The sequence below is a fragment of the Triticum aestivum genome, chromosome 3B (genome assembly GCF_018294505.1).
Source record: "Triticum aestivum cultivar Chinese Spring chromosome 3B, IWGSC CS RefSeq v2.1, whole genome shotgun sequence".
Lineage (NCBI taxonomy): Eukaryota > Viridiplantae > Streptophyta > Magnoliopsida > Poales > Poaceae > Triticum > Triticum aestivum.
This window is the reverse complement of record NC_057801.1, coordinates 430,907,399-430,932,157: the sequence shown is the minus strand read 5'-3', so window position 1 is coordinate 430,932,157 and position 24,759 is coordinate 430,907,399. Positions and strand designations below refer to the sequence as shown.

Below are 24,759 nucleotides of genomic sequence, written 5' to 3'. Positions count from 1 at the left end.
GCATGGGAGGTGGTGCTTTGGCAAGCCAAGTGAATGGTGGTGATGGTGGTCGTGCTCAATTTTCTGGTCCAAGAATGATGGTGATGGTGGTGCGAGCTCTCCGGTTCAAGTTCATGGAGATGATGGTGCGAGCTCCCCGGTTCAAGTTCATGAAGATGGTGGTGCGAGCTCTCCGGTCAATTTGAATTATGGTGATGAAGGTGTTAGGGGCGGTGTTGGTGGCGACGTTCTTCGCAACATTGAGAATGTTGCTTGATTGATCTATGTCGTTTGAACATATTTTGCCTTGTTCTATTGCGCATTCATGAACCTAAACTTGATACCTCATTTGTTGCGCATGATTTTGGAGGTGATGAACTAGTATGATGATCAATTAGTCATGTATATATATGATGATGAACTTGTCTTGACGAACTTGATAAATATGTGCTTATTATTGTATTTGCGAGAAAGCGAGCCCTCCAACACGAAATAGATCCCGCAAACGCGTCCCGTGAAACATTTGTAAATAGATCGAAAGTTTAATTGAGGGTGCGCAGATCTGGCGTCGCACTGCAGAGAGATCTGGTGCGGTTTGCTTTAGCTCCTCCTCCCCACTCGAATTTCCCCCCTTTTTACTCGTGGTGTACGTCTTTTTATCGGTCACAGAAAAAGAAAAGAAAAGAAAGGAAAAAGGGGCATCTTGTCACTTGGCACCACGGAACCCTTCAATGTTGCGATGTCGCCCCTGAACTGTCCGTCGATAGTCGCGGGCCCCCCGCACTGGTCGCTTTCGTGGCGTGTGGGGCAGTGGGCGTTCGTCATAACGACATAACCAATGGCCTGCATTGCAAAAGAAAAGAAAAGAAAAAAAATCAGAGGAGAAAAAAAAGAAGGGGAGGAGAAGGAGACAGCAGGCAGGGAGGGGGTCAGTCTTCTTCCTCTCTCCCTGTGCTGCTGCTGCCTTTGCGTCGGAGATTGCCCAAGTCTAGATTCGAGGAGGGCTGGCTCCCTCGCCCTCCCTCCCTCTCTCTCCCCTTCCCGTGGCTCCACTGTATCGGAATCCGCGACCGGCTCCGTTCCAAGCGGCCCTGGATTATTTTACGCAGGTTAGGTTTTGCTGCTGCCTCTGCTTCTCACCAGTTACTAGTACTACTCATCTCCCTTGGTGTTCTCTTCTCTTCTGTTCTGTAGTGGAGCTCTACTTCATTTGACTTCGCTAATCCCCACACCCGATTTGGCTCCCCGCACTGCACACAACCGCCCCGCTTGCTGCCGCCCCCGCCACATGACCCCCCAAGATTGTTTGGCCATGAGCTCAAAGTTTCAGCTCACTGGCGAGAGAGACAATAGATGATGAACATGTGCGATGCGAGGGGGATACTGAGTGCTGTGGGACTAGGCCGTGCCTGACTTATGGTGGAATTCGTTAGGGTCTCTCAAGATCCTCGCCTCCTTGCGCTCATGTCTTCCTTTACCGCCGGTTTTCAGCTTGTGGCTAAGCAATGTCGCCAAGATTCGCCTCCTTCCCCTCAAGTAATTCACCTCATTATTGCCTCCTCGGTGATTTGTTTCAGACCTAACCTCGCCCTTCAACTTGTCTAGAACAAAACCGCAGCTGCCAAACGGTTCCCACCTTTTGGATTTCACTCCTTGAGATTCATACAAGCTTGATTAGTTCTATTTCAAATGCTCAGTAATCAGTCCGCGTAGTTGGTCTAGCTGTTTGTGCTTCTAATTTGTTTCTGCCTATTTGAGCGATCCTGATCTCTGCCCAATTTGACTCTATGGCCTCTGCCAGTGTGCTAGTTAGAACATTGTACATACGGCCATCAAAGTTGTAAATGGCAAGGAATTGATTAAATTATTGCAGTACGAAATAGGGAGCAGGGCAAAATAATTGAAGTTCTACATTTCCTCGCAAAAAAGTAAAATAAAATTTGAAGTTCTACATTGGGGCTTTATTTGTTTTAGGACTACCTACATTGTTGAAATCGTTGTATCTATATACGGCCTCTTTCTTTAAGGAAGACCTTCTGTAACGTTTTTCCCATGTATCTTTTTATTTTGTTCCAACCAAATCATGTCACTGATATCTGCTGTAATTTCACAAACCATCTTCCTTTTATTATTCCACTGCTATTAAAGCTGTGATGGTGACTGCCTTAATATGTTTTTTCTGTCTCCTTTTTGGGGTATACTTCTATTTTTATATGCATAACGTGGTTTTATAAGAGCTTAGGTTTGTTTCTTATCCTGTGTTTGGTTATAGGGTCCTGATTTTGTTGCTGGAGGAATGTCCTCAGCCAGCTCTTCTCAGTTTCCAGCATCAACAGAGCGAGAATCTACAGCTGCTAATGATAATGCAATACCTCATGATCCAGGTGATAACAAGCATATTCTCGTATCGTATCATCTCTCTACACTGAACACCTAGTAAGTTGTAGCCATCTTCACCTGTCAATCTGATCTTCGTGGATTTTGTAGGTGCTGATTCTGCTGGACCAGCACAAAGCAGACTTTCGCTTCAGTTGGATCAGCGGTCATTACATTTTTCTGTTAATGCTTGGGTAAATGGCTTAAATGGACAGATGTACTTTGTCAGCAATTACTGTATCACATGTAATTTTTCTATATGTATGTCAACATCAATCCTTGCTGAATATCTTAGTCTTGTCTAAGTTGGTGCATCTCTTAAAAGTGTCAGATCCATCTCAATCTTGTACTCCACCAGATAACTATTTTTAGGCTTACTTGAATGGAGTGTAAAACAACAGCTCACTTCTGTAAGTGAGATTAATCAGACTAACTGCTAGTCCGAGCATATTTTGCTTTAGCCAAGCCTGCATGCTGGTCTTCATGAAAATACCTTCATCTTGACCCTTCATTTGCCTAATGGAAGTTTAGTTTCAAACAAAATCATAAGCGAATGGATGGTCAGGATTATTACAGAATTAGGCATATGTGAGAGCAGATTAACACAGTGTTTTAAGTTTTGTTTCGCCAAAACACCAGTAGTCAAGGATGATTGGTCCTTGGTTTTTGTACAAACAAGATCTTAGTGCCCTCCCTGCGTAAATTGAACTAAACCATCCGTTTTATACTTTATAGTATCAGTTTCCCAACTTTTGATAGTACCTACGTTAGTCTGTGGAACGTGTAATCTTGTATGCTTTCTTTTAGCTTGCATGCATTATGATGAGCAACGGGAGATTTTTTGTTGATGTGTGCAAATCACATTTTCTTTATCATACACACTTCTTTTTATAGGTTCTTATTGTTGCGTTGATCGGCATCATTCCACTGGCAACACGACAACTGCAACTCAAGGGATATCGTTTGTCACTTCTTGGCACAACCTGTACCACAGGTTATGCCATATTTGCTCTTTATGGGGTCAGTAACATGAAATCGAGTGTGGTATTTACTTTTTTTTATTCTTCCTCCCACTTCAGATACCCTGCACAACTTAACTAACATTTACCCTTCCTATCAGCTACCCAGAGTAGGGAACACACAGGCTGTTCAGGCCTGGTGCCACCATGTAACTTCATCAAAGGATTTTATTCCATTCATGTACTGCCTTATGTTTGTTACATCTAAACTACACTTGAAGCGTAAGCATATGAAGTATTTAATCTTTTAGATCAAAATTTTCATGTTACTACCCAAACGTCTCAGCTTTCCTGCACATGATGAGTTAACCCTTTGTGGCAGTTGTTTTGGTACCGGTAATTTGCTGGGCACTTGAACATGTGGCCAGATTTCTACGGCGCCATTTTACCAATTCCTCTCTCTACAGGTAAAATGAACCTGACAGACTTGTAGGCACAACATGTTTTGCCTTCTATGCATACACAGTGCATGCTATCATTCCAGCTTTGCGCATAAAGAATCAATAGCTTAGGCATGATCTCCATACCCATTAGGTTATTATCTTGGCTTTTTTTGTTATATGCTTTCATCTCTCTGAGCCTCAACCCCTGAAAGTACTCTTTGTTGCCTTTTTGTGCAATGGCTAACAGACCACATGAGCAAGCCCTGGTCCATCAGTAGTCAAACACAAAATAGAAATGTTTTATTTGTATTAAAATTGCATGGTAACAAGCCGATAAATGCAGAATAGTCATTTTGTATGAACTGAATCTGCTATCAGTTTACAATATTTTGCCCGTTGAACATGCTGGCAAAATGGATTATAACTGTCGTGTTGCTAATTTGTAGGGCATACCTGGAGCCGCTTTGCACATGGGTGGAGGCAAACACAACTGCAGTCAACTTTCTGATTGCAAATGCAGAGATTTTGTTGGGCTTTCTTATGATCTTATCCCTGTTCTCGTCAGTAGGCCTGCCTTGTTCATTGTCATTAACTCCCTTCCAGTGGCCACTTAACCTTGCATTTATATTTTTCTTTTACTTTTGTAGGAAACAACGCAATGCTATGCAAACATTCATGTACTGGCAGGTTAGTTTCTGATTAACATCGATTGGCTTCGCCAAATGATCTTTCTTGTTTACTGTTAACTGGGTTGTTGGCTTTTTCACACATAATACTATGATCTGTAAATTCTACCATCACACTAAAATTGTCCAATCAGCTTTTGACAATAGTAAGCTCTCACTGAGTTCTACAACACATTAAACATTTATCACACTTACTTTTGTAATGCGTTTGTATTGACCCGCATATCACCTATACTGGTATAATTACAGTAGGATACTGGCCTGGACCGCAGGAGGGGGGATGGTACCTCGTCGGCAGTCGGGCCTCAGGGGAAGGAGGACTCAAGGAGGGAGAATTGGGATTAGATTGGTTTATTTTTTGTTTGGTTGTTCCTCATGGCCACGTCCTATTACGTAGGGATGTCCACAAACTCCTTTAATATAAGGGAGGGGAAGCTGATTGCACGGAATCCTAAGAGCATCTCTAGCAGATCCCATAAACAGATCACCTGTAAAAACAGTATACAGGACCCTCTAAAACGAATTTACGGTACCTCGAGGCATTGGGCAGAACAGATCCCGTAAACTCGTACCGTAAAAGTTTTTTCTTCCTTTTCTCCTCACGCTTCTTCTTACCCGAGACGCACGTATGGGCGAACTCGAACTCTGGCCGGCCAGAACGGCGCCGCTCCGGCCCGTAGCCTGCTCCGGTGACACTCCGGCCAGCCACCGGCGAGCTCCTCCGCCTGCTCGCTGCTCGCGCGCGGCGTTGCAGGCCCCCTGCTCCGGCATTGACCGGTTTTACAGGACCCTCAAAAAACGGCTCAAATCCTTCATATATGATGGATGGAAGCTCTAATATACGGTAACCTGCAATTTTTTTATGGGATATGCTATTTTACAGGATCTATTCGGTACGTTTTTTTCAGCCTGTACCGTAAATCTGTAGGTTTGACCACTTTTACGGGATTTGCTAGAGATGGCCTAAGAGCATCTCCAACCGGACCCTCCATTTTGTCCCTATATGTCCGGTCGGACAGCCCAGACAGGAGAGAGAAGGAAAAACGTCACCCAACCGCACCCCTCAAATCGCCCTCATATGTCCGGGCTGTCTGCGAACCCTCAATATGAGGGTGTTCGGGCATGTCCGAGCTGTCCACCATGGCCCAACCTGGATGTAACGCCCCGGCCAAACCCACCGGTTCCTGTCCGTTGTGCCTGGCTACCACCTAGGATCTAGATTGGCTTCACAGACCAACACTAGTCTTTCCTGTGCACTTTGTCGCGCACCAGGGATCAACTTCCTGGTCGGTCACTCATCCTCAAATTGCTCCAAGTCAAGCACGCTCAACTTTGAGAATGGGCTCCCGGAAAAGATAGCGCACCATGTTGATGTAAGTAGTCTATCATTCTTATTAAGCCAGGATGTCACACTGGACCACCTTTTCTATTTCTTTGTTCTTTCTTTTCTCTTTCTCTCTCCATCCCCACCAATCATATGCATGCATCCGGACAATTTGAGGGACACGATTGCTCGGGCGGACAATTGAGGGTTCAAAGCAGGCGCGTCCGGGGACGGACCAAATTAGCCCATTCGGGTTGGACATGCTCTAACAATAGGAAATTACTTTACTAATTTCTTAGTTGAGAAAGGAAATAACTAGGCTTTATCAGCTGTCTAAGCCTCAAAGGCCCTGTACAATGCAAGACGCTTAGGGGAAGTGCTTAGATAAATAAACCAGTGTTTCTCTAAGCACCGGTGCTTATTTGTACAGGGTAGACGCTTAATTAGGCGTCTCTCCTATACAAATAGGCACCGGTGCTCCAGAAAAACCCGGTTTATTTTACTAAGCACCTAGCATTGTACAAAGCCTAAGGCATCTCTCTTGCCGCCCATCCTTCTGGAGCATGGGGCTTGCTGAAGCCCATGTAAGGGTACACACATGACAAATATATGGGAAATAGTCCAGAATTAATATCTTCCAGCAATCTAAAGAGACTAGTCAAGAAATTTCTACAATGGCTGCACTAAGCCACCAACTTGACTAAACACTGCCGCTTCCTTTTAGAAAAGGACCTAGGCAATGGGTGTTGCTTCTGTTAATCTGTTGAAAACTCAGTTAGATTGGTTGTATAGTCAGGACTGTTGTATGCCCAAAAATAGCAGTATAGCGCGTAACTGCTTTTGGTTAGTGAATTTTAAACCTGGGAAGTGGTAACCCCAGCATCTTAGGCTGCGAGACTTGCATGTTAATAGAGCCAGACAATGTCTTTTGTGGTACCATCAGCTGCATTTTATAATATTTTCATAAAGGCCCTATTAGTATTCATCTACTTAGCCCAAGTAACATTTTGTTTTGTTTAAGGACAAAAGAGGAATTTGCATGATATTTCACCTGTAATTCAGATTATAGACGAACTTATTACTATATTAACAGAATACTTGTCTTGGTGAATTCATATCTCACTCTGGTTATCCGGAAATTGCAGTTGTTGAAGCTAATGTATCATTCTCCTTTCACTGCTGGCTATCACAGAGCTATCTGGCTAAAAATTGGCCGGACAGTTAACCCTTACATCAGCAATTACACCCCTTTTCTTCATGACCCGATAAACGCTGGTATGAGATGGTGGTTCAGGTAGACTGGATATGGTGCCGGTGGTCATGTAAAGGAATATAAATGTTTTTGGTGACGTTTCACAGTTAACCCAAGAGATTTCTTTTTCTTAGCAAAGATGCAGCTTGTGAGTGACTTGTTATTAGTCTCTTTTTTTGCGATATTGAGCTGATGATAGCTAGTGATGAGTAGTAACTCTTGTAATTTACTCCGTGATTGTAGAACTTAGTCAAGATCTTAGAGACTATAATCTGTCTGGCATGAAGTGAAAAGCGGAAGTGACGTACTGTTGTGTAATTCATCTCTTGTGGAACCAATAGTATTCACCTACACTATGACCAATCTGTGATTACCAGAGTTCAAGTCCTAGACTTGCATTGGTGCTTGCTTTTTTTTGGATTTATTTCGGTCCTTCCGTGATGTGCATTCAGTGGGAGGAGACGTTCCTGTGGACTATGAAGGCGACTGTGGGAGCTTTTAGTCAAAGTCATTCGTTTTTGAGTTGGAATTTCTTTTATTTGCTGTAAATTAGACAACCAAAGTGACTGCTGATGATTCACTTTCATGAGCTTTGGTTCACCGCTAATTGCCCACTTCTGCAAATCATGATTATTCCTTTCATGAGCTTGTATTGGTTAGTCTGGGCTCCGGATATGTGCCCTCACTCCATCAGACGCATCCATCACACAAAAAGTTTAGAGTGAAATGACTTGGCCAGAGCGATAAGAGAGATCAATTTGGACCGAAGGAAGGTGGCAATCAAGAACGACCCCAGCCTTTTTATTTCCTGACTCAACAAAAACGTGTTTCCTGGATCTAAGTTCCTAACCAACAGCATACATAAATACTGCTTACTACATACTACTAGTCTCAGTGCATATTCAGCCCACTGAGCTCTTAACCAAATTTAGATCCCCGAGTTTTCGTCAATGCCATTCCGTTATTCCTTACCAACACCTTGATAGCTGAGGCAAATTGGTTATGTTTGCCCCGAAGTGGGCTTGAATCTGGAGTCTGAGATTCACCACACCACCCCATCATGAAAATTTCATAGTCTATATCGAGCACCAAACATCAAGTTACCCCTAGTTCTGTCCACATCCATTGGTTCTCCTTGAATTCACTTCAGCAGCCCAGCTCTTGCCAATCTCTGTCTGGAACTTGCCTGCAATAACATGTTTGAAAAGTATATTTAGCAAAAGAAAGCACTTTCAACTTTTTACGGTCTATATGGTTGATCAATCACATTACCAGCAGTCGAGAGAAAGAACTCATCTAGCACTTTTCCATGCTCTGCAATTTTCAAGATGTGCAGAGTCAGCATAAATGGATCAGTACATTACATATGTGCAGAAGAGGAAGATGGCAACATATGCACGCAGGATTGATACATTGCACAGTGCTGGAAGCAAAAACAAGTTTGGCCGTATGAATCAAGTAGTTTCCTGTTATTGTCAACAAGGTAGCAACAGATTCGAACTATGTTCTTGCCGAAGCTAGGTATACATGAGTTTAGCTAGACTTTACTATTATCAATATCAAAGGATCACAAAGATGCAATAAGAACATGATGATTTAGACGCATATTATTGATAAGGGCAGGTTGTTTCAGAATAAAGAACCAATGCACACCGTGCCAGAGTTCGTATATATGGGAAAATTATTTAAAATTAGCAAGTGACTCATTCTTTGAATGTAGACAAATCAACTATGGCAGAAGTTAATACCCTTCTCATACTCTAACGCTTGAAGAATCATTTCCACCTGAAACAAAAAAAAAATAGCAACAGATGAAATAAGCTGGACCAAACAGAACATAAAAACAAAGAAAACAAAACAGAATGTGCATCAGAGTAAACCATAACAATACACATGAACATGTTTGCATCAGACAAAACTTTTGGAGAAAATCCGTTAAATAACTTAAATGCTTTCAAGTGCTTCGCATGTCTGGAAGGAAACCCAAACTAAAGAAACTTGCATGGCAACAAGAAATGATAACCCTGATATATATGATACAAATTAGACAACACGTGTAAAGGAAAGCAGAACCAATATTTATTAACAAAGAATGAAGTTAAGAAAATAATGGCAGGCTTACTTTATCAAAGTCCTTTACGAGATTGGCTTCAACAGAGGAGTTGTTTTCGTATTCTTCCCACAGCCCCTTAATTTCCTCAGCTAGAAAACGGTCAATTATATTAACACAATGTTATCGAACATTCATTTAAGAACTGAAAATTCTTGTCACAAATGGAGACATACCTGTTGATCCACCACCAAGAACTTCACACATTTCATTTAGAGCTTCTTGCTCACGCCTGCTTTTTTCTGCTTTAGGTATGCCATCAGATGGAGTGATGTCGCCAACAATAGCTGTTAATAAAATAAGGTATAAGGTATGAATAGTTGAAAAGCACTTGGTTGAAAACTGAAAGATGCTAACAAAAGAGCAGGTGAAGGACAGCACACAGAATCAACAAGTAAATATAAATATGTTTATTGGCCTACCTTCAGCAATGTCGTGAACGATAGCTATTTTGATACACCTGTTACAGCAAAATAAATGTTCCTTCAGCAGCAGGTAGAGTAGTAATGATTAATGAAAATGGCACCTAAAAATGTCACTTTAATATCAGTATTAAAAGGGGGAAACATAGAAAACTTAACCTTTCTCGATTTACAGCAGGTAGGTCATCAGCGATCAAAGCCATCAGGGCCATACGATACATGTGATCAGCAATAGACTCGGGACCCTTGATGCTGTGATTTATCCAGCCTTTCCTTTTAGTGGTCTGTGGTAAGAGCAGAGCAAGGAACAACCAAATAAACCTCAGAATAGTGCAATATGATGGATACCATCTCCAGCAGATCCCTAAAAACACCACCCCACCCCACCCCTTTCTAAAAATTCACTTTGGGGCTCCCTCTGTTCAGGTAAAGCCTTTTTTGTGCATCTCCTCGAACAGACTAGTACCTAATAAAACCCACCCCTCTTTTGTGTATACACACTTACATGTCAGGGGGTGAATTATTATTTTTCCTACCCACTCCATTAGCAGTGCCCTGCACCACCTTCCGGTTGTCCATCGCCTTGCTCTGCCCTACCTTTGGGATGCTCTGGAGCACGTTCAACAGCGCTGCAGCTCGAAGCAGCCGTGTTGCCACTTGCAGCAGCCAAGCTCGGCCCACGTGGAGGGGAGGCAACGTGGGGACAGGGAGCCATAATAGCACATGAAGTAGCTCTAGCAGCGGGCACAGGACGGCAGCGCACACATTACGGATAGGCGGTGGCTGTGCAGAGGGGACAGAAGGCGGTGCACCCTGGAGAAACAGGTGGCAGGGGTGAGGAGGGGATGGTGCAGTGGTGGACGGAGCTCTGGTGGTGGCAGATAGCTGGGGAAGGCAGCGCAGCAAGAGGCAGCAATGGCCCTCAGCCACTAGGGGCTGAAATTTCAGCTCACCAAGGGAGGGGGCACCCCTACATGTAGGAGGTTGGGCCTGGTTTTTAGTTGGCCGCCCAAATTTTTTAGGCATTGGCAGCCATATAGGGGATCTGTTGGAGGAAGAAATACTCGACTATTGAGAGCTTTTATGTAGTGGATAGGTGATCTGCTGGAGATCTGGGGGCATGAAGGCATGAACTGAAAACGGAGTCCATGTTCATGCACTACACATCATATACTACTTATTAGACATTGTTAGCTGAGCAGCCATAGTGAGACGTCATGAATCACCAATTCACTATACGAGTTGATCGTTTCAAAAATTGCATATATGAAGCCCTGCTCGGATCGAGTATCGTTTTTGTGTGCTCCCCGGTATTTAGCTCAAGTTAGCAAAGGTGTATCAAAATTATAGGTATACTCTTTTGGCTAGGACCTAGGAGTATCACTAATCTGATGGTACAGCACGTAATGCCAGCAAAGGAAGGAGCAAGCATGGCGTGGTTTACCTTGAGGCTATGGCAGAGAGTGAGGAAATCGATGGCCGAGGCGGCGGACGAGGCCGCGGAGGACGCCGGCGAGGGCGGCGCGACTGCCGCGGCGTCTAGCGGCGCCGGCGGCCGCCTGGGCAGGGGCGATCCGCCTGGTCCAGGGCTCCCGGAGACAGCGCGGGCACCACAAGCGAGGCGCCTCGGAGGGAGGATACGCGGCGGTGAGCGGCGGAGGAGGCCGCGCACGGGAGGGGCGGGTAGCCGCGAGCTAACGGCCATCGGAGGGAGCGCGGTCGCCGGGTTGGAGGGGATCAGTGGAAAAGGCGGAGGAATCGGCGGGCGGCGGCGGCTTTGCTTTCCTTCTCCTCTTGTGCCGTCCTTTGCTCGCCCCTCCTGCTTCTGTGGAACAGGGCAGACGGCAGACGTCGAGTCGAATCGGACGCCCACGCTGTCGAACCAACCTTGCCCCTCGTCATCATCCAGCCGTCCGTGTTGTCACTAATAGGCAAAATTTCGTGTTTTGACTTTTTTGTCTTATTTAAGGATCTGACCCATGTTTTTTTTTTTTTGAAATATGACTCTTTTGCCTATCGCAGGGTCCTGGCGGTAGGCCCCACAACCTACCGCCGTGTGCCGTGGCGGTAGGTGACGGCACGGCGCCTAACGGCCGTTAGCTCTGACTGACGTGAAAAAGGGGCCTACCGCCAGGGACCCTAGCGGTAGGCTTCTAACACCTATCGTCAGGGTCCTGATTGTAGGCTTCTGGGGTGGATAAGGTTGGGAGGAGGGACCTTTGCCCCCCACCCACCCACACACACTCATTCAACACACCCCACACCTCACCTCTCCACCGAGTTCAAGATCCTCTCAAATCTCTCTCATTTGGTTGACATTTCTCCGCTGGATTCGTAGCACTTTCATCATCCAAGGTACCTCTCTCAGTTCCCCTCATTTTGATTGGTTAAAATCTTGGTTTTGTGCGCATTAGCTCATAACCTCTCAAACCCTAGTTCATCATTTTGGTGTGGTCAAATCAATTAGTATGATGCATTTGGGGTTATGTTTGCTTATGTATTATGTGCCTGGAATTGTTTGTGTATCTAGATCTAGTGCTATGATTAGTGGTCATCTTTGGGGTTATGGTTAGGCTTAAGAAAATAATGAAGATCAAGATCACCTTAATAGTAACCAAGTGGTGTGGTCCATTTGATTTATTTTGTTGATTGTCATCTTAAACCCTTATATTTGGTATGGACATTGTAGCTATGAGTCTGGGTGTAGTGTGTGAGCAAGTTGTACCGGAGCGACAGCATGGTATGACGAGGGAGCTTGAAGCATGTTTAAAGTATGATGATGCAAATGTGGCCATGATGGATTTTAGCAAGTATTACATTATCAAGGAACCTTGTGATCCTAAGGAGAAAAAGTCTACCGGAGGCTTGTGAAAGAAAAAAAGAAGATGCTTCATGAGCTCCATGAGATGGAATATGCTTGCAGACATGTTTTGGCAATGGAGGTTGGGTTCTCTGTCAACAAAGAAGAATTTCGGGAGCTGGACTTGACAAAACCCGGACATGTCATTGCATGGGCAATCACTCAAGGCGTATCAGAGATTCCGGACCGCCGTGCTCGATGGGGCTGGTTCCGCGAAACGAATGGTGTGTTCGAGAATTGGGCGGGATCCTCGCATTTTCAACTGAAGCCTAATTGTGAGCGTGACGAACAAATTGAACGTCTTATACGTTTTAGAGCTATTTTTAGGTGTAGAAAATGTATTGCTCGAGCTTGAGCTTGTAGTTTGAACTCATGTCATTCGAATCGGTAGATGCCTTAAGTCATTTGAACAAGTTTCATTTGAATCAGTAGATGTTTTAAGTCATTTGAACAAGTGTCATTTGTGGATGTAATGAACTATGCTCAATTATGTATGTATTTGCTGCCTGATCATTTCTGGATGTCATTTGTGGATGTTTAGTTCATAGAAGTTTGTAAAAAAGGGGTGAAATAACCCTACTTTGAGGGGTTGGCACCCTACCACCAAGGGGTTTGGCGGTCGGGTAGCCAACCCTACTGCCAGAAAACCCCCAAGACCGGTCACAACATCTAAATGAGGGGGGGTTGGGACCCTACCGCCAGGGGGTCTGGCGCTAGGGTAGCCAACCCTACTGCCAGAAAAGCCTTCATATCGGCCACAACAATTTGCTGCACCCCCGCCAGGCAACCCCCAAGATCGGTCACAGGAAGCTATAGGCGAAGGGGAGAACCCTACCGCCAGACGGCCTGGCGGTAGGTTAGAAAGCAAAGCAGCCACTCTGTTTTTCGTTCTTTGTTGATTTCACACGATGCACAAACAGTTTATGACATAAATTCATGACAAATAACAAAGAAATTCAAGACAAAGTTTGGTCTACGAGATAGTTTTGACGACAAATTCATTACAAATATCAAATTTAGTTCTACGAGGTAGTTCACGACACATGGCTTCTTGCCTTAGTAGTACATAGTTCATGATAAATGTGGCATGGCTTCATCCGGTTACATGACAAGTCCACCGAAGCGAAGGCCCTACTGAGTCATACGAGGCCATTTCCCCTTCTTGTCATGTGCCTCATCCTCCTCTTGCACCTCGTGAGCCTTTGCAAGCCTTCTTGCCCTCTCCTCCTCACGAGCAAGCTTCGCTTGGCGTGCCCTCTCCTCCTCTCGTTTCTTCCACTCCAACCTCTCCTTCTGGCGATGCTCCTCCTCCAAACCTCTTCGAAATGATGTCCAAAAGGACCAATATCATGCCCCCAAACCTCTCCTTCCCTTCGTCCATGACTTCTTTCGCTCGGTGGAAACCTTCACCTTGCAAACATCTCCACACCAACATGGTGGGATTTTCACATCTTTCTCCTTCACCTTGTCCAAAGATGCGTTGTCCCACTTGTTCGGCATGTCTTCTTGATTAGCACACGGTGGCCTCGTCATGGAAACGGATGAAGCCATGCCTACAACAATTAAAGATGATAAGTCAAACATATGAACACATTGAAATGTAAAGAAGCAAACAATTAAAGATGTTAAGCAAATATATCAATAAATTGACATGAAAGGAGACAAGTAGTACCATTCACATTATTTCAACCATCCGGATTTAGCAACACGTCAATAGGCCTTCCTCTATCAACCCGACGTGTCCTTGAGCCACCCGATCCACGACACCCTCTAAGACTAGTCCTTCCTCCACGGCCCCCTTGAAGACTAGTCCTTCCTCTGCGCCCCACTCCAAGACTAGTCCTTCCTCCACGGCCCCCTCGAAGACTAGTCCTTCCTCCTCGTGTGTCGGCGGAACCTCCTCTACCGCCACGTGTTTGACTAGTGCTCGTGTTGGTTTTGGGTCTTTTCGTGCATCTCCTAACATTGTGTTCCGCCTCGTTGCATTCTCCCCAATTGTTGGTGTTCGATGCCTCCATTAAATGACCAGTACCAAATTACTTCATTCCGGTGTACCAGCTAGATCATCCATGTCACTCCTGAATCTCTTCTTTCTTCTTCTTCCCCTCATAGGCACCATTAGTGCGGGATCTGGCACAATGTGTGCGCCATCATACTCAGGCCACTATGATGGATCAAGGAAAGGATTAAACCGAGGCACCCACGTCAACCTCATTCGTTCCAATGTGAACTCGTGCAACCGCACTGTTGTACCATCGAATACGGGCAAGTTTCTCGCCCGTGTTGCGTTCATCACATGCGAGCAAGGCCAGTGATACTTGTGTGGCCTCTCACACTAGCACCACCGTTTTTTTATGTGCACCTCGTACGCAACTCCACCGTGGATGCACCGTCCCTTGTTGTCGCACCCGGCTCATCCATTTGATAGATCATTTCTTTTTCATTGTATTTGATCACTTGTTGGTGGGAAGACTTGCGCGCTTGATGCAACAACCAATCCTTAACCTTGAATGGATAGTCCATCTTTTCGCCAATCCACTTGGTCGCAATTTTGGAATGCTTTAGGAAGTACTCGTTGAGCTTGATGAAAGTGTACTTGAGTATTGCGGTGACCGGCAAGGAATGGACACCCTTCAACACATTGTTGAAGCATTCCACCGTGTTGCTTGTCATGTCCCTATATCACATACCTCCTTCATTGTAAGCGCGTGACCACTTTTCTTTATCCGTCTTGTGCCTAGTAAATAATTCTTCCCCCCTTTGTTCTTCCCCAATGCCTTGAGGAGTTTATCATATCGGCTTTTGAATGTGTCGGTGTTGAATGCAACGCAAACATGGGTAAGGTCTTTGCAAAACTCCTTGCTCTTGCATGCCCGGTAAAAGTTTGCCACAAAGTGTATCATGCACCAACGGTGTTGAAGCTTTGGAAGACCTGGAATATCAACGTCTATTGCTTTGAGAATCCCATGATGGTGATCCGAGATGATGCATGCCTCTCTCTTGACAATCACTTTTGTCCTCACATACTCCATGAACCACATGTGTGAGTGGCAAGACAACTCTTCAACACCCACTGCCCGGTTTCTTTGATTTTTCTACCACGGACCTTCCAAGGGCAACCTTCTTGGTCACATATGACTGTGTACCAAACATTTTGATTGGAATGGCCAACAACAAATGGCCTATGGTTCCTAATGGTGTAGTCACACAACCATATCTTGAACTCTACCAAAGAACCAAACTTGATGCCTTTCTTCAACTGAGCATTCTCATCCTCATTTTGTGGTCGAGGATCACCGACATTGGGGCACGGTGTTGGCTCAAACAACCCCAATATCATCCCACCGTCAACAACGACCTTGTCCGCGAGACTCACATCCCTAAACAACAACGACCCTCTTTCCTTGCCGGTCACCTTTTCTTGTAGATTTGATTTTCTTGCACCGTCAACCTATCCTCATCCAATTCTTCCTCCGGACCCTCGTCATCCGAGCCATACCCACACATACGGTTATAAGGGAGGGTACGGTCCATGTCTTGTTGCCGCACAATGACATCCAAGTTACGTATGGGATTGTAATGAATCTCTTCATTCTCCGCGTAAGCATCCTCTTGAGCAACAATAGCATCATCATCAACATGACCACTAGCATCTTCTTGAACAAGAGAAATAGCATCAACTCGAAGTACTATGGCTCTAGCATTGATATGATCTTCATTGGGTTGGCTACTTGGTGGTTGGCTAGAACAATTGGGGACATACACCTCGGCACTACCATCATGTATTGGGGAGGATACATTGCGGTTCAAATAAATTTGCAAGGGAGGAGGAGGATCAACCTCTGTGGCAAATATCTCAAGAGACTTGTCTTGTGATGCATCTACTTTGTCCTTGTACACATTCCAATGCAATTGGGAGGTGATGGGCATACTCTTTAATCGGGACTTTACTCCCAATCCAACGTCATGCCTCCTAATAAGCTTAACCTCGGCATTTGGGTCATTCCAATGTAAGACGCTTCTCACTTTCACTACAAGATCATCAAAGCTTGGACTTGTGTCGAAAACCATAGCCTCTTCCCCTTCATCGTTATTTCCAATCATAAATGTCGTCTTGTCCAAATAATGAACATTTACGAGCTTATGCGTCTAAGAAAAATGCAAACAATAAAGTCATCCATATATGTCATCCAACCAATTCAAATGGAGCAATAACATAATTTATGCACACATTGGACAAATAACTTCTATTCATAGTAATTTCACCTTAACCTTAATCCTAACCCTAACCATAACTATAATCCTAACCCTAACCCTAAAACTAACCCCTCACATTACCACTATAACCCCTAACCCTAGGCAAGCACAAGCACAAAGATAGCCATAAATGCATCATAAATGTGACATAAATGCATCATAAATGTGACATAAATGCACACAACAGGATCAACACCTAGGGTTTGCAATAATTTGAGCTAAAGCACACAAAAACAAGATTTCAAGCAATCAAAATGAGGGGAAGTGGGAGAGGTACCTTGGGGGATGAAAATGCTCCGGATCCGCTGGTGAAACCTCAAGCAAATGGAGTGGATCTAGGGGGTGTTTGGGTGGGGAAAAAAGAGAGGGGGAACTGACCACGGGGGAGAAGAAGAATGGGGAAGAAGAGTGTGTGGGGCCCACACACCAGCCCCTCCCAACCTTATCCACCCAAGGGCCTACTGCCAGGGGACCTGGCGGTAGGTTTTAGAAGCCTACCCCCTTTTCCACGTCAGCTGCAGCTGACGACCATTAGGCGTCATGCTGTCACCTACCGCCATGGCACACGATGGTAGATTGTGGGGGCCTACCACCAGGACCCCTGGCGGTAGGCAAAAGGGTCAAATTTAAAAAAAAAGTGGGTCAGATCCCGAAATAAGATAGAAAAATGGTCAAAACACGAAATTTTGCCTCACTTATACCTACCCCTGGTGCCTCGAGACATTTGGATCAGTTGCATCGCAGAAGTTCCACAACAGTTGTGCGAAATTGGAAAAGGCAAGTTCCTTTTTTTTCATTCTTTTGATTTTGATTTCAGAAACATTTGGTAGCCTGCATTAGGTTCAAGCAGGCGACGCGCGATGCAGTTGTGATTCGTTTGATTGCCTCCAATCGGTCGTTTGTCCATGTCAGGCTCAAGCGATGCAACTCGAGGCATGTGGGCGTCGGAGGTTGCATGCGAGGAGCTACACTCGAGACGTCGCGTTACTTCGTGAAATGCAGCCATAACTCCCCTCATCCTTTTCTCACCGCTCACTCTCCCCTCTCTCCCCTCTCACATCAACGGCGGTGAGCACGAGATCCGGAGGGTGAGCATCGGAGCGAAGATCTATATGGTAAGCACCGGCCTCATCACTTCACCTGCAGGCATTCATCAATGGCGGTAAGCCCTCTATCCCGATCAAATCGATTTATCATGCCCGCATTTGATTTATGCATTGCACACTAGGCATCCAATCTACCTCCTAGATCCGATTAGGCACTTGATTTAGGCATACCCGATTAGGGATTCGAGCAGTTCGAACGGGATTGAGTAAGATTTTTACCGGGGGAGGGTAAATCGAGCTTACATCCATTGACGTCCATCCCAACAAGCATTACATCCTAGCCGCAGCGACCCTGAAGGAGCAGGGACCGGCGGTAGCCTTGAGGCTTGTAATCGTTGACCTCCAAGGGCAGGGTACGGTCGTTTGGCTCAGGCGTCATGACAACCATCTCCGCCGTTTTGGCATTGTCAGCGTCCCGAGGCTCGATCGGTTCGTCATCGGCATCATCCACCATCTCCTCCTCCTCGTCGTCCTCCAGAACGATGGTGGTCGGTGCCACCGTGACGTCCAATCGGTCATGAGTAGCCCTGGCAAGCTTGTACTTGGCCCATCTGGCTCTCTGACCTGGATCGGCCGACTCGACCTCATCCATCGCCCACGGAAGTATGTCCACTGATATAGCGTCTTTGGTTGGGTTAGGATACAACCTCTTTAATTCATTTTCATCGTCATCAACAACATAATGTCTGCCTCTTTATGCATCTCATCAATGCTCTTGAACTGAGAACACACCTCCATGGTCTTCGCAAACTTGGTGCAATCACGGAGCGAGCACCCAAGGAGGAATGCCCTCCATCCGATGCCGTTAGAGAAGGGGTTGGGGATGGTGCTCATGGCGGTGGAGAGAGAGAGAGAGAGAGAGAGAGAGAGAGAGAGAGATGGAAGAGGAGACGGTAGAAGACACACACACAGGGGTATGGTTGGAAGAGGTAGTGGAGTGCAGTGGTGAATAAATAGGGCTTTTCGAGGTAGGTGGGTGGGATGAATGAATGTTGATCTTTGCTCAGCAGCTATGGTAACTGTGGTCAAAAAATTTCCGCATACCTTCAATGATTTTGCTCATATGCATTTTGTCCCTCCATTGACCTTCATTCATCATGTTCATAATGCAGATCGACCAGGCTATTCTGGGGAGCTTCAAAGGCAAGGAGGTGGTTGTGGCCGACAAGAAGGGCAAGGAGGTGGTTGTGGCCGATAAGAAGGGCAAGGCGGTGGTGAAGCTCGGCAGCGCCCCTAAGCGTCCGAAGAACTACGACCATTTTCATGAGAATGCCAGCCCAACCCACTTTTTGCAATGTCATCCTTGCACCCAAACTGGGGTGTCTACCGATGCCACTTGAGTTCACCAATCATTTCATTGCAGCCAGGCTGGGAAGGATGCAGACAAACACATATATTAGGGGGCAAAAATCGGTGCAGGTTACCAACGACGCCCAATACAACACAGACGTTTACATGAACACGTAGAAGGAGCCGAGAGCTCATCTGAGGTATGCTCGGTTGGTAAAGCAAGTTGCATTCCAAACGGGAAATATGTTCTTTATTCACATTCTGCAAGTAAACATATATAAACTGCAATAGTACAGTGTGTCCGCTTCAGACCACGCGACGGCAAGACCACCTGTGACCTTCCCCCTGTCAGACTCAACTAAACTCCGAGCTTGATTCTAGGGCATGCCAGGCAATAGGGTTCGCACAAGCCATACATACAATGATGAGATGAAGCGGGCATTTACTAAATTAGCCATGACTGACGTGATTAGTAGAGTGCAGTAGTAGTATTACACTAAGATTCTAGATCACCAATCAGGTGACACCGTCAGACCAGACCGTCAGGGGCCTCGGTACTGACGGAAGCAGGCGAAGCACCCCTGCGACTGGTCTATCGGGATCATGCCGCCGCCCTTGGACGTGTCGATGGCCTCTATCATGGCCACCACCTCGGCCATCTCGGGCCGCTTGTCGGGGTTCGCGTCCCAGCACCGTTTCATCACGTTCGCCAAAGCGCTCGGACAGCACCGCGGTATCTCCGGCCTCAGGTTCTGCACACCAACGATGCTTTTTGTATTATTATGTTATGTTTTCGGTGGTTCAGAAGACGTCAGAAACAAGAGCCTGGCAACGCCACAAGGGAAGGAAACATTTTTTTACCTGGCGGACAACGGCAGAAGTTACTTCTGAGAAGCTAAGGTCAGGATATGGCATGTCGCAGCAGTATATCTCCCATAAGCAAATCCCAAAGCTATAAACATCGCATTTCCTATTGTAAGGATGACCATTCAGGACCTGCACATAGATAGATGCCGGCATTAATAAGCCAACATGATGCCACTAGCATGCTCCCTCCGTCCCATATTAGTGGTCGCTCAAACAGATGTATCTAGCATTGAAATACATTTAGATACATCCATTTCAACGAAAACTAATATTGGATGGAGGTAGTACTATCCATTGCTCCAAAGGCGAAACAAAGAAATGCAACATGGCCCAACTTAGACATATTTGATACTTTGGTCTAATAAATAGGGTAATATTACCAGATGGTTAATACCTCAGGTGCCATGTAACCAAGTGTGCCCGTTTCACCAGTCATGTCACTAGGGTTTGAAGCCTCGACTCGAGCAACCCCAAAATCAGCAATTTTCACGGTTCTTGTTTTGTCGAGAAGCATGTTTTCAGTCTTCACGTCACGATGCACTATCTTCTCCGAGTGAAGATAGCTTAATCTATTCAAACATACAGGTAGCAATGAGACCTTCCCAAACTGTAGGGACATCACAGAAGAACTTCGCAGAAAACGATCAAGAAGAACAAAACCAAACAATTACTTACCCCCTGGCAAGGTCAAGAGCTAGTTGGACCACAACTTTAAAGGCTAGCTTCCTTCTCCTATTTTTTATCAGGAAATTTTTCAGTGCACCACCAGCAAGGTACTCAACAACAACGCAGCAAATATTACTCGGCATGCCAAGATGCCCATGTTCTGTCTGTACATTTAGATCTCTTGCACCCATTATAGCCCCAATAAACTGTCAGTCGAAGTTCAACATATTGTTAGGACAGCCAGTTGAAAAGTATAATAAATCTACATTCACAAAGGGAATATATAAAATAATAATAACTCTTTATAATCCACAATGACATACATTATCAAACCTGTCATATGCTACACCAAAATAGGAGCACATCAACCCGTATTACCAAAATCAATTTTTCCACTAGCGTTGAGAAAGTCAATTAATATTCGGATTATACAAAGGTTCTAATGTTCTTGTCATGGGTCCCTTAATAACAATTCATTTATCCGGAAGAGAAAAGCATGTAAACTTTGATAATGTCTGTCATGCCTTGAATTAAATTATGGGAACTTCTTTTACGGGAATTATATGACAACTAAGAGCATAAAACAGCTAGCAATAGTCAACTACTTGTCATTACGATGACACATAACTAGCTAGCCATGGGAACATAAGTCCATCGCCGAAAAAAGGGAACATAAGCGACGCCAAAGGGATAACTGGCCACATAATTCAGCATATTGTTGTAGTATGTGGATCGTGCATGTTAAAACAAGGTTGCCCATGTGGTTATGCTGGACCATATTGGAGAACACTTTCAGCATGTGACCTTGCAGTCATTGTTTCATGAAACAAACATGGATGGAAATTGATTTGATGTGAACTTTATCAGCAAAATTTACCTATGAAATTTGAAAGGGCGGGAAGAGGACTTCTTCAGCCAAAGCCTACCTTCGTAACATTTGGATGATCAAGCTTATGCCACACAGCGACCTCTTGTGCAAATGCTGATCTTAGTGCGGTAATTTCTTGTTCTGATCTATGACCATCCTCCCCCCAGTCAAGCAACTTCACTGGAACACAGAGTTAAATAGTTGTTTCAAAATGAAAGTTGCAATAGTAAGTTTAGTTTTGCTCATACTGAGACATGGCAGGCAATGTGTACTGCTATACTAGCGAAATTCAAATCTCAAATAGTAGATTAGCAGTTGCTAAGGACCAAAGGTGACGCATTATTCATGAACAAAATGCGTTCAGTGCATTGAGAAGAGTATTGGCTCTCATGTTGAACAGCAATTCTTTACAGAAAAAAAAAATCTTTAAAGAGTCTATATCAATACTAGCTACAGCTTCATGTGTTGTGTGGAAAACCAGATCAAAGAGATTCCACTTTAAGGCTTAACATGCAAATGAAAGACAATGGCAGATTCAAATGTCTGAGCCAGCCATGGAATGTGATAACTGACAAACTATTCACTGGTTTCAGCAAAAATAAAATTAAAATGCAGTAGAAAAACGGCAAAACGAGCAAGTCAATAACTTCAATGAGTTAGTAACTGCTTTGACACATATGCTATGGTTTTCCAGTTGCATTTTATGAAGCTAAGTGAGGATTTTATTGTTTTTGCAACAGACCGAATTGAATTTCCTGGTGGCACGATGCAGCAGGTGATAAAGTTGTGGACAGGCAAGCACGTTGCATTTGCTTAGTCCCGTGTCATGTGATTATGCCTGGTGAGAGAGTGCAAAACCAGACGTTCTGGCTCAGATGCTTCTCAATTCCTGGTCCCTGAAAAGTACCAGGTGCGTTGCAAGTTGCAACCTTTTTGCCTAAAGGACCAGCTGCTCTGATTTGTTATCTCCAACTTCTAGGGGCTCATCATAAGGCGAGCACATGAATCATGCCTACTAATAAAACTTTAAGTTGGTTGGTTCGAATCACATGAGGAAGGTTACACAGAAAAGGCGGGCTTAGCAACCCCAAGTCACGGAACACACCGTGGAATCCAGGAAAGGAGAGGCATCAACTTTAGCAATTTGCTGACAAGGAAACGCACTGGTGACATGACCGGCGAAAATAACTCGGAAAAGTAAATGGCATTGCCGTCGATCGATCAACTCATTCCGCATTCTGCATCCTAGGCCAAAAAAATCGAGTACGGGGAAGAAAATAAAGAAGCAATGTTTACCAAGAACTTGCAAAACGAATGATGGATCAGAAACAACAAGTATCTAACGCGACCAACACTAAGTGGCACTGTAATTTCATCGAGCAGCTTACGGGCACTGAAATTGGCAAGTAGTGTACGCGTAAATGTGAAGTTGAGATGGTACGATACCGGCAACGTCCTGGCCGTCATAGACGCCGCGGTGGACGGTGCCGAAGGTGCCGCGGGCAATGACGCCTTTGATGACGAGCTTGGCGGGGTCAACCTCCCAGTCCTCGCGGCGCCGGCGCTGCTGCGGCGGCGGCTGCGGCTCCCCCAGCCTCGCGGACCCGCCTCGGCGGCTCCCTGGCTGCGCCAGGGCTGGCTCGTCCCGCTCCTGGCGGCTGAGGTGGCGCTCCAGTTGCTCGTCGAGGCTCTTGAGGTCGATCTGGTCCGCCCGCACGAACCCCGCGTCCCCGCTCCCGCCGCCGCCTGCGCCTGGAAGCCTCATGCTTGGAGCACGCCCGAGGAGTCGGACACGCGGCGAGGTTCCGGCGATCGGATGGGTGGGCGTCTGGTGGTACGGATGCCGCGGCGAGGAGCAGTCTGTGGACTATGGTGGCCTGGCTATGCTATAGCTAGCTGATGGCGAGGCAGAGGTGGCTCGTATTCCTGCGCGAGGCTCCATGTGAGCGCATGGAAGTAGGCAGGCACGGGGGAAGTGACCAGCAGCGAGTGAGGAGGAGAGGACTCGTGTCGTGGAACCCACCGGAAGTCCTTGGGGCATGTACTACCTTTTTTTTTAGTGAAAGCCTTCGTTGCAAAACTTCCTCCAAAGACACTAGTTTCCCCTCTTCCTCCTTGGCCGCTTGCGCGGGCGGCTCTGGAGGTAACCCTAGCCCTGAGCGCCTCTCTCTGTGAATTCCTGTCCGGCGCAAAACATGATGCAAAATGAACATATCAAAGTGAGATGAGAATGTATTTTAAGACTTGATAAGGGTTTACACTCAACCGTGACTCAAGGCATATTTGTCTCTCAAAACCCCTCGATACCCCGTGCCCACAGGCTCGTGCACACAGGGCCCCCGTGCCCACGGACTCTCTAGTGTGCACGGGACCCCGTGCACATGGGGTGTGCGGTTTAGGGCCCCTAAAAGGTGGGGCGCGGGGGAGTTAGGGTTCATTCCCACCCAATTGCCCCCCCCTCACCCCTGGACGCCTCAAGAGTCGCCGTCATCGCCTCTAGCCTCTTTGGTGCCTCCTCGTGCCATGGAGCCTTACCCCTTCGTGGATTTCTTCGAAGATGGGCTCCTCCTCCGGTACTGACCCCATCTTCTCCACCCTCCTTTGTTTTCCTCCATGGATGGGTTCTTTGAGTTCTAGACTTTCCTAGTTTGCTAGATCGGGTCTCGCCATTCTATCATAATTAAGAGTAAAACTGCGTAGAACATTCGCAGGAATCCTCTAGCCACACCCACTCCCATATATTTGATCTGGAAGTGGTTGTCGCTGAACGACCCCCCTGCCCACGGGGCCTGTACCATGCGCACGAGGGCCCCGTGTGCATGGGACCCGTATCCATGTGGCTCTGGACCCCGTCCGCATGGGGTACACAGAGAGGTTCTGCCCAGTTTTCTTCTTGATTCACTCCTTGCCACTTCATCTAGCACTTTGCACTCATCCTCTTGCATTTGTTGTTTTGGTTAGATGTTTTTTCTCAGACTCCGCTGACAAGTGCTCTAAAGCAGGAGATGTTCAGTTCACCGCTGCTCGCCGTCAGCCGTCAGATGGTCTTGGTCAGGATTCTCAGTCTGTTGGTCGTGTTCGTCGTGCTGCCACTAAACAACCTGTGATAGATGCTTCTGAGGACACTTATGAGGAGTATGACTCCATTGAGGATGCTCAATATGATCAAAATGCATAGGCTGAGGCTGAGTTTGTTGATGACGATGAGGAAGAGGGGGAGTCAAGCCCCAGTAGTCAGCCTATTGATGGTGGACGTGATCTCCGGAACGTTCCGCTTGCCAGTTGGACCAAGCC

General features: G+C 45.9%; 3 protein-coding genes across 4 annotated transcripts; 1 reads left to right on the top strand and 2 right to left on the bottom strand.

Moving 5' to 3' along the window:
* The first annotated feature begins 829 nt into the window (after positions 1-829).
* LOC123070208 (uncharacterized) lies at positions 830-7,407 on the top strand. Of its 2 annotated transcripts, none has more exons than XM_044493283.1 (9): positions 830-1,088; positions 2,252-2,363; positions 2,467-2,549; positions 3,250-3,375; positions 3,476-3,596; positions 3,697-3,781; positions 4,204-4,317; positions 4,405-4,444; positions 6,913-7,407. In XM_044493283.1, the coding sequence occupies exons 2-9, from the start codon at positions 2,276-2,278 to the stop codon at positions 7,063-7,065; spliced, it is 810 nt and encodes a 269-aa protein (XP_044349218.1). In that variant the 5' UTR covers positions 830-1,088; positions 2,252-2,275; the 3' UTR covers positions 7,066-7,407. The 2 variants fall into 2 exon arrangements, with proteins under 2 accessions (XP_044349218.1, XP_044349217.1); XM_044493282.1 differs by lacking the exon at positions 830-1,088 and adding an exon at positions 1,178-1,515.
* Positions 7,408-7,776: 369 nt separating this feature from the next.
* On the bottom strand, positions 7,777-11,441 carry LOC123070209 (5'-deoxynucleotidase HDDC2). Its single transcript, XM_044493284.1, has 8 exons — positions 10,996-11,441; positions 9,711-9,835; positions 9,552-9,589; positions 9,306-9,416; positions 9,142-9,221; positions 8,768-8,804; positions 8,292-8,333; positions 7,777-8,205 (listed from the first exon to the last, which is right to left on the bottom strand). The coding sequence occupies exons 1-8, from the start codon at positions 11,254-11,256 to the stop codon at positions 8,126-8,128; spliced, it is 774 nt and encodes a 257-aa protein (XP_044349219.1). The 5' UTR covers positions 11,257-11,441; the 3' UTR covers positions 7,777-8,125.
* A 7,833-nt stretch (positions 11,442-19,274) lies between these two features.
* On the bottom strand, positions 19,275-23,471 carry LOC123070207 (serine/threonine-protein kinase STY13). The gene is made up of 6 exons (XM_044493281.1): positions 22,912-23,471; positions 21,524-21,645; positions 20,607-20,803; positions 20,326-20,500; positions 19,926-20,060; positions 19,275-19,816 (listed from the first exon to the last, which is right to left on the bottom strand). The coding sequence occupies exons 1-6, from the start codon at positions 23,228-23,230 to the stop codon at positions 19,607-19,609; spliced, it is 1,158 nt and encodes a 385-aa protein (XP_044349216.1). The 5' UTR covers positions 23,231-23,471; the 3' UTR covers positions 19,275-19,606.
* Positions 23,472-24,759: the final 1,288 nt, after the last annotated feature.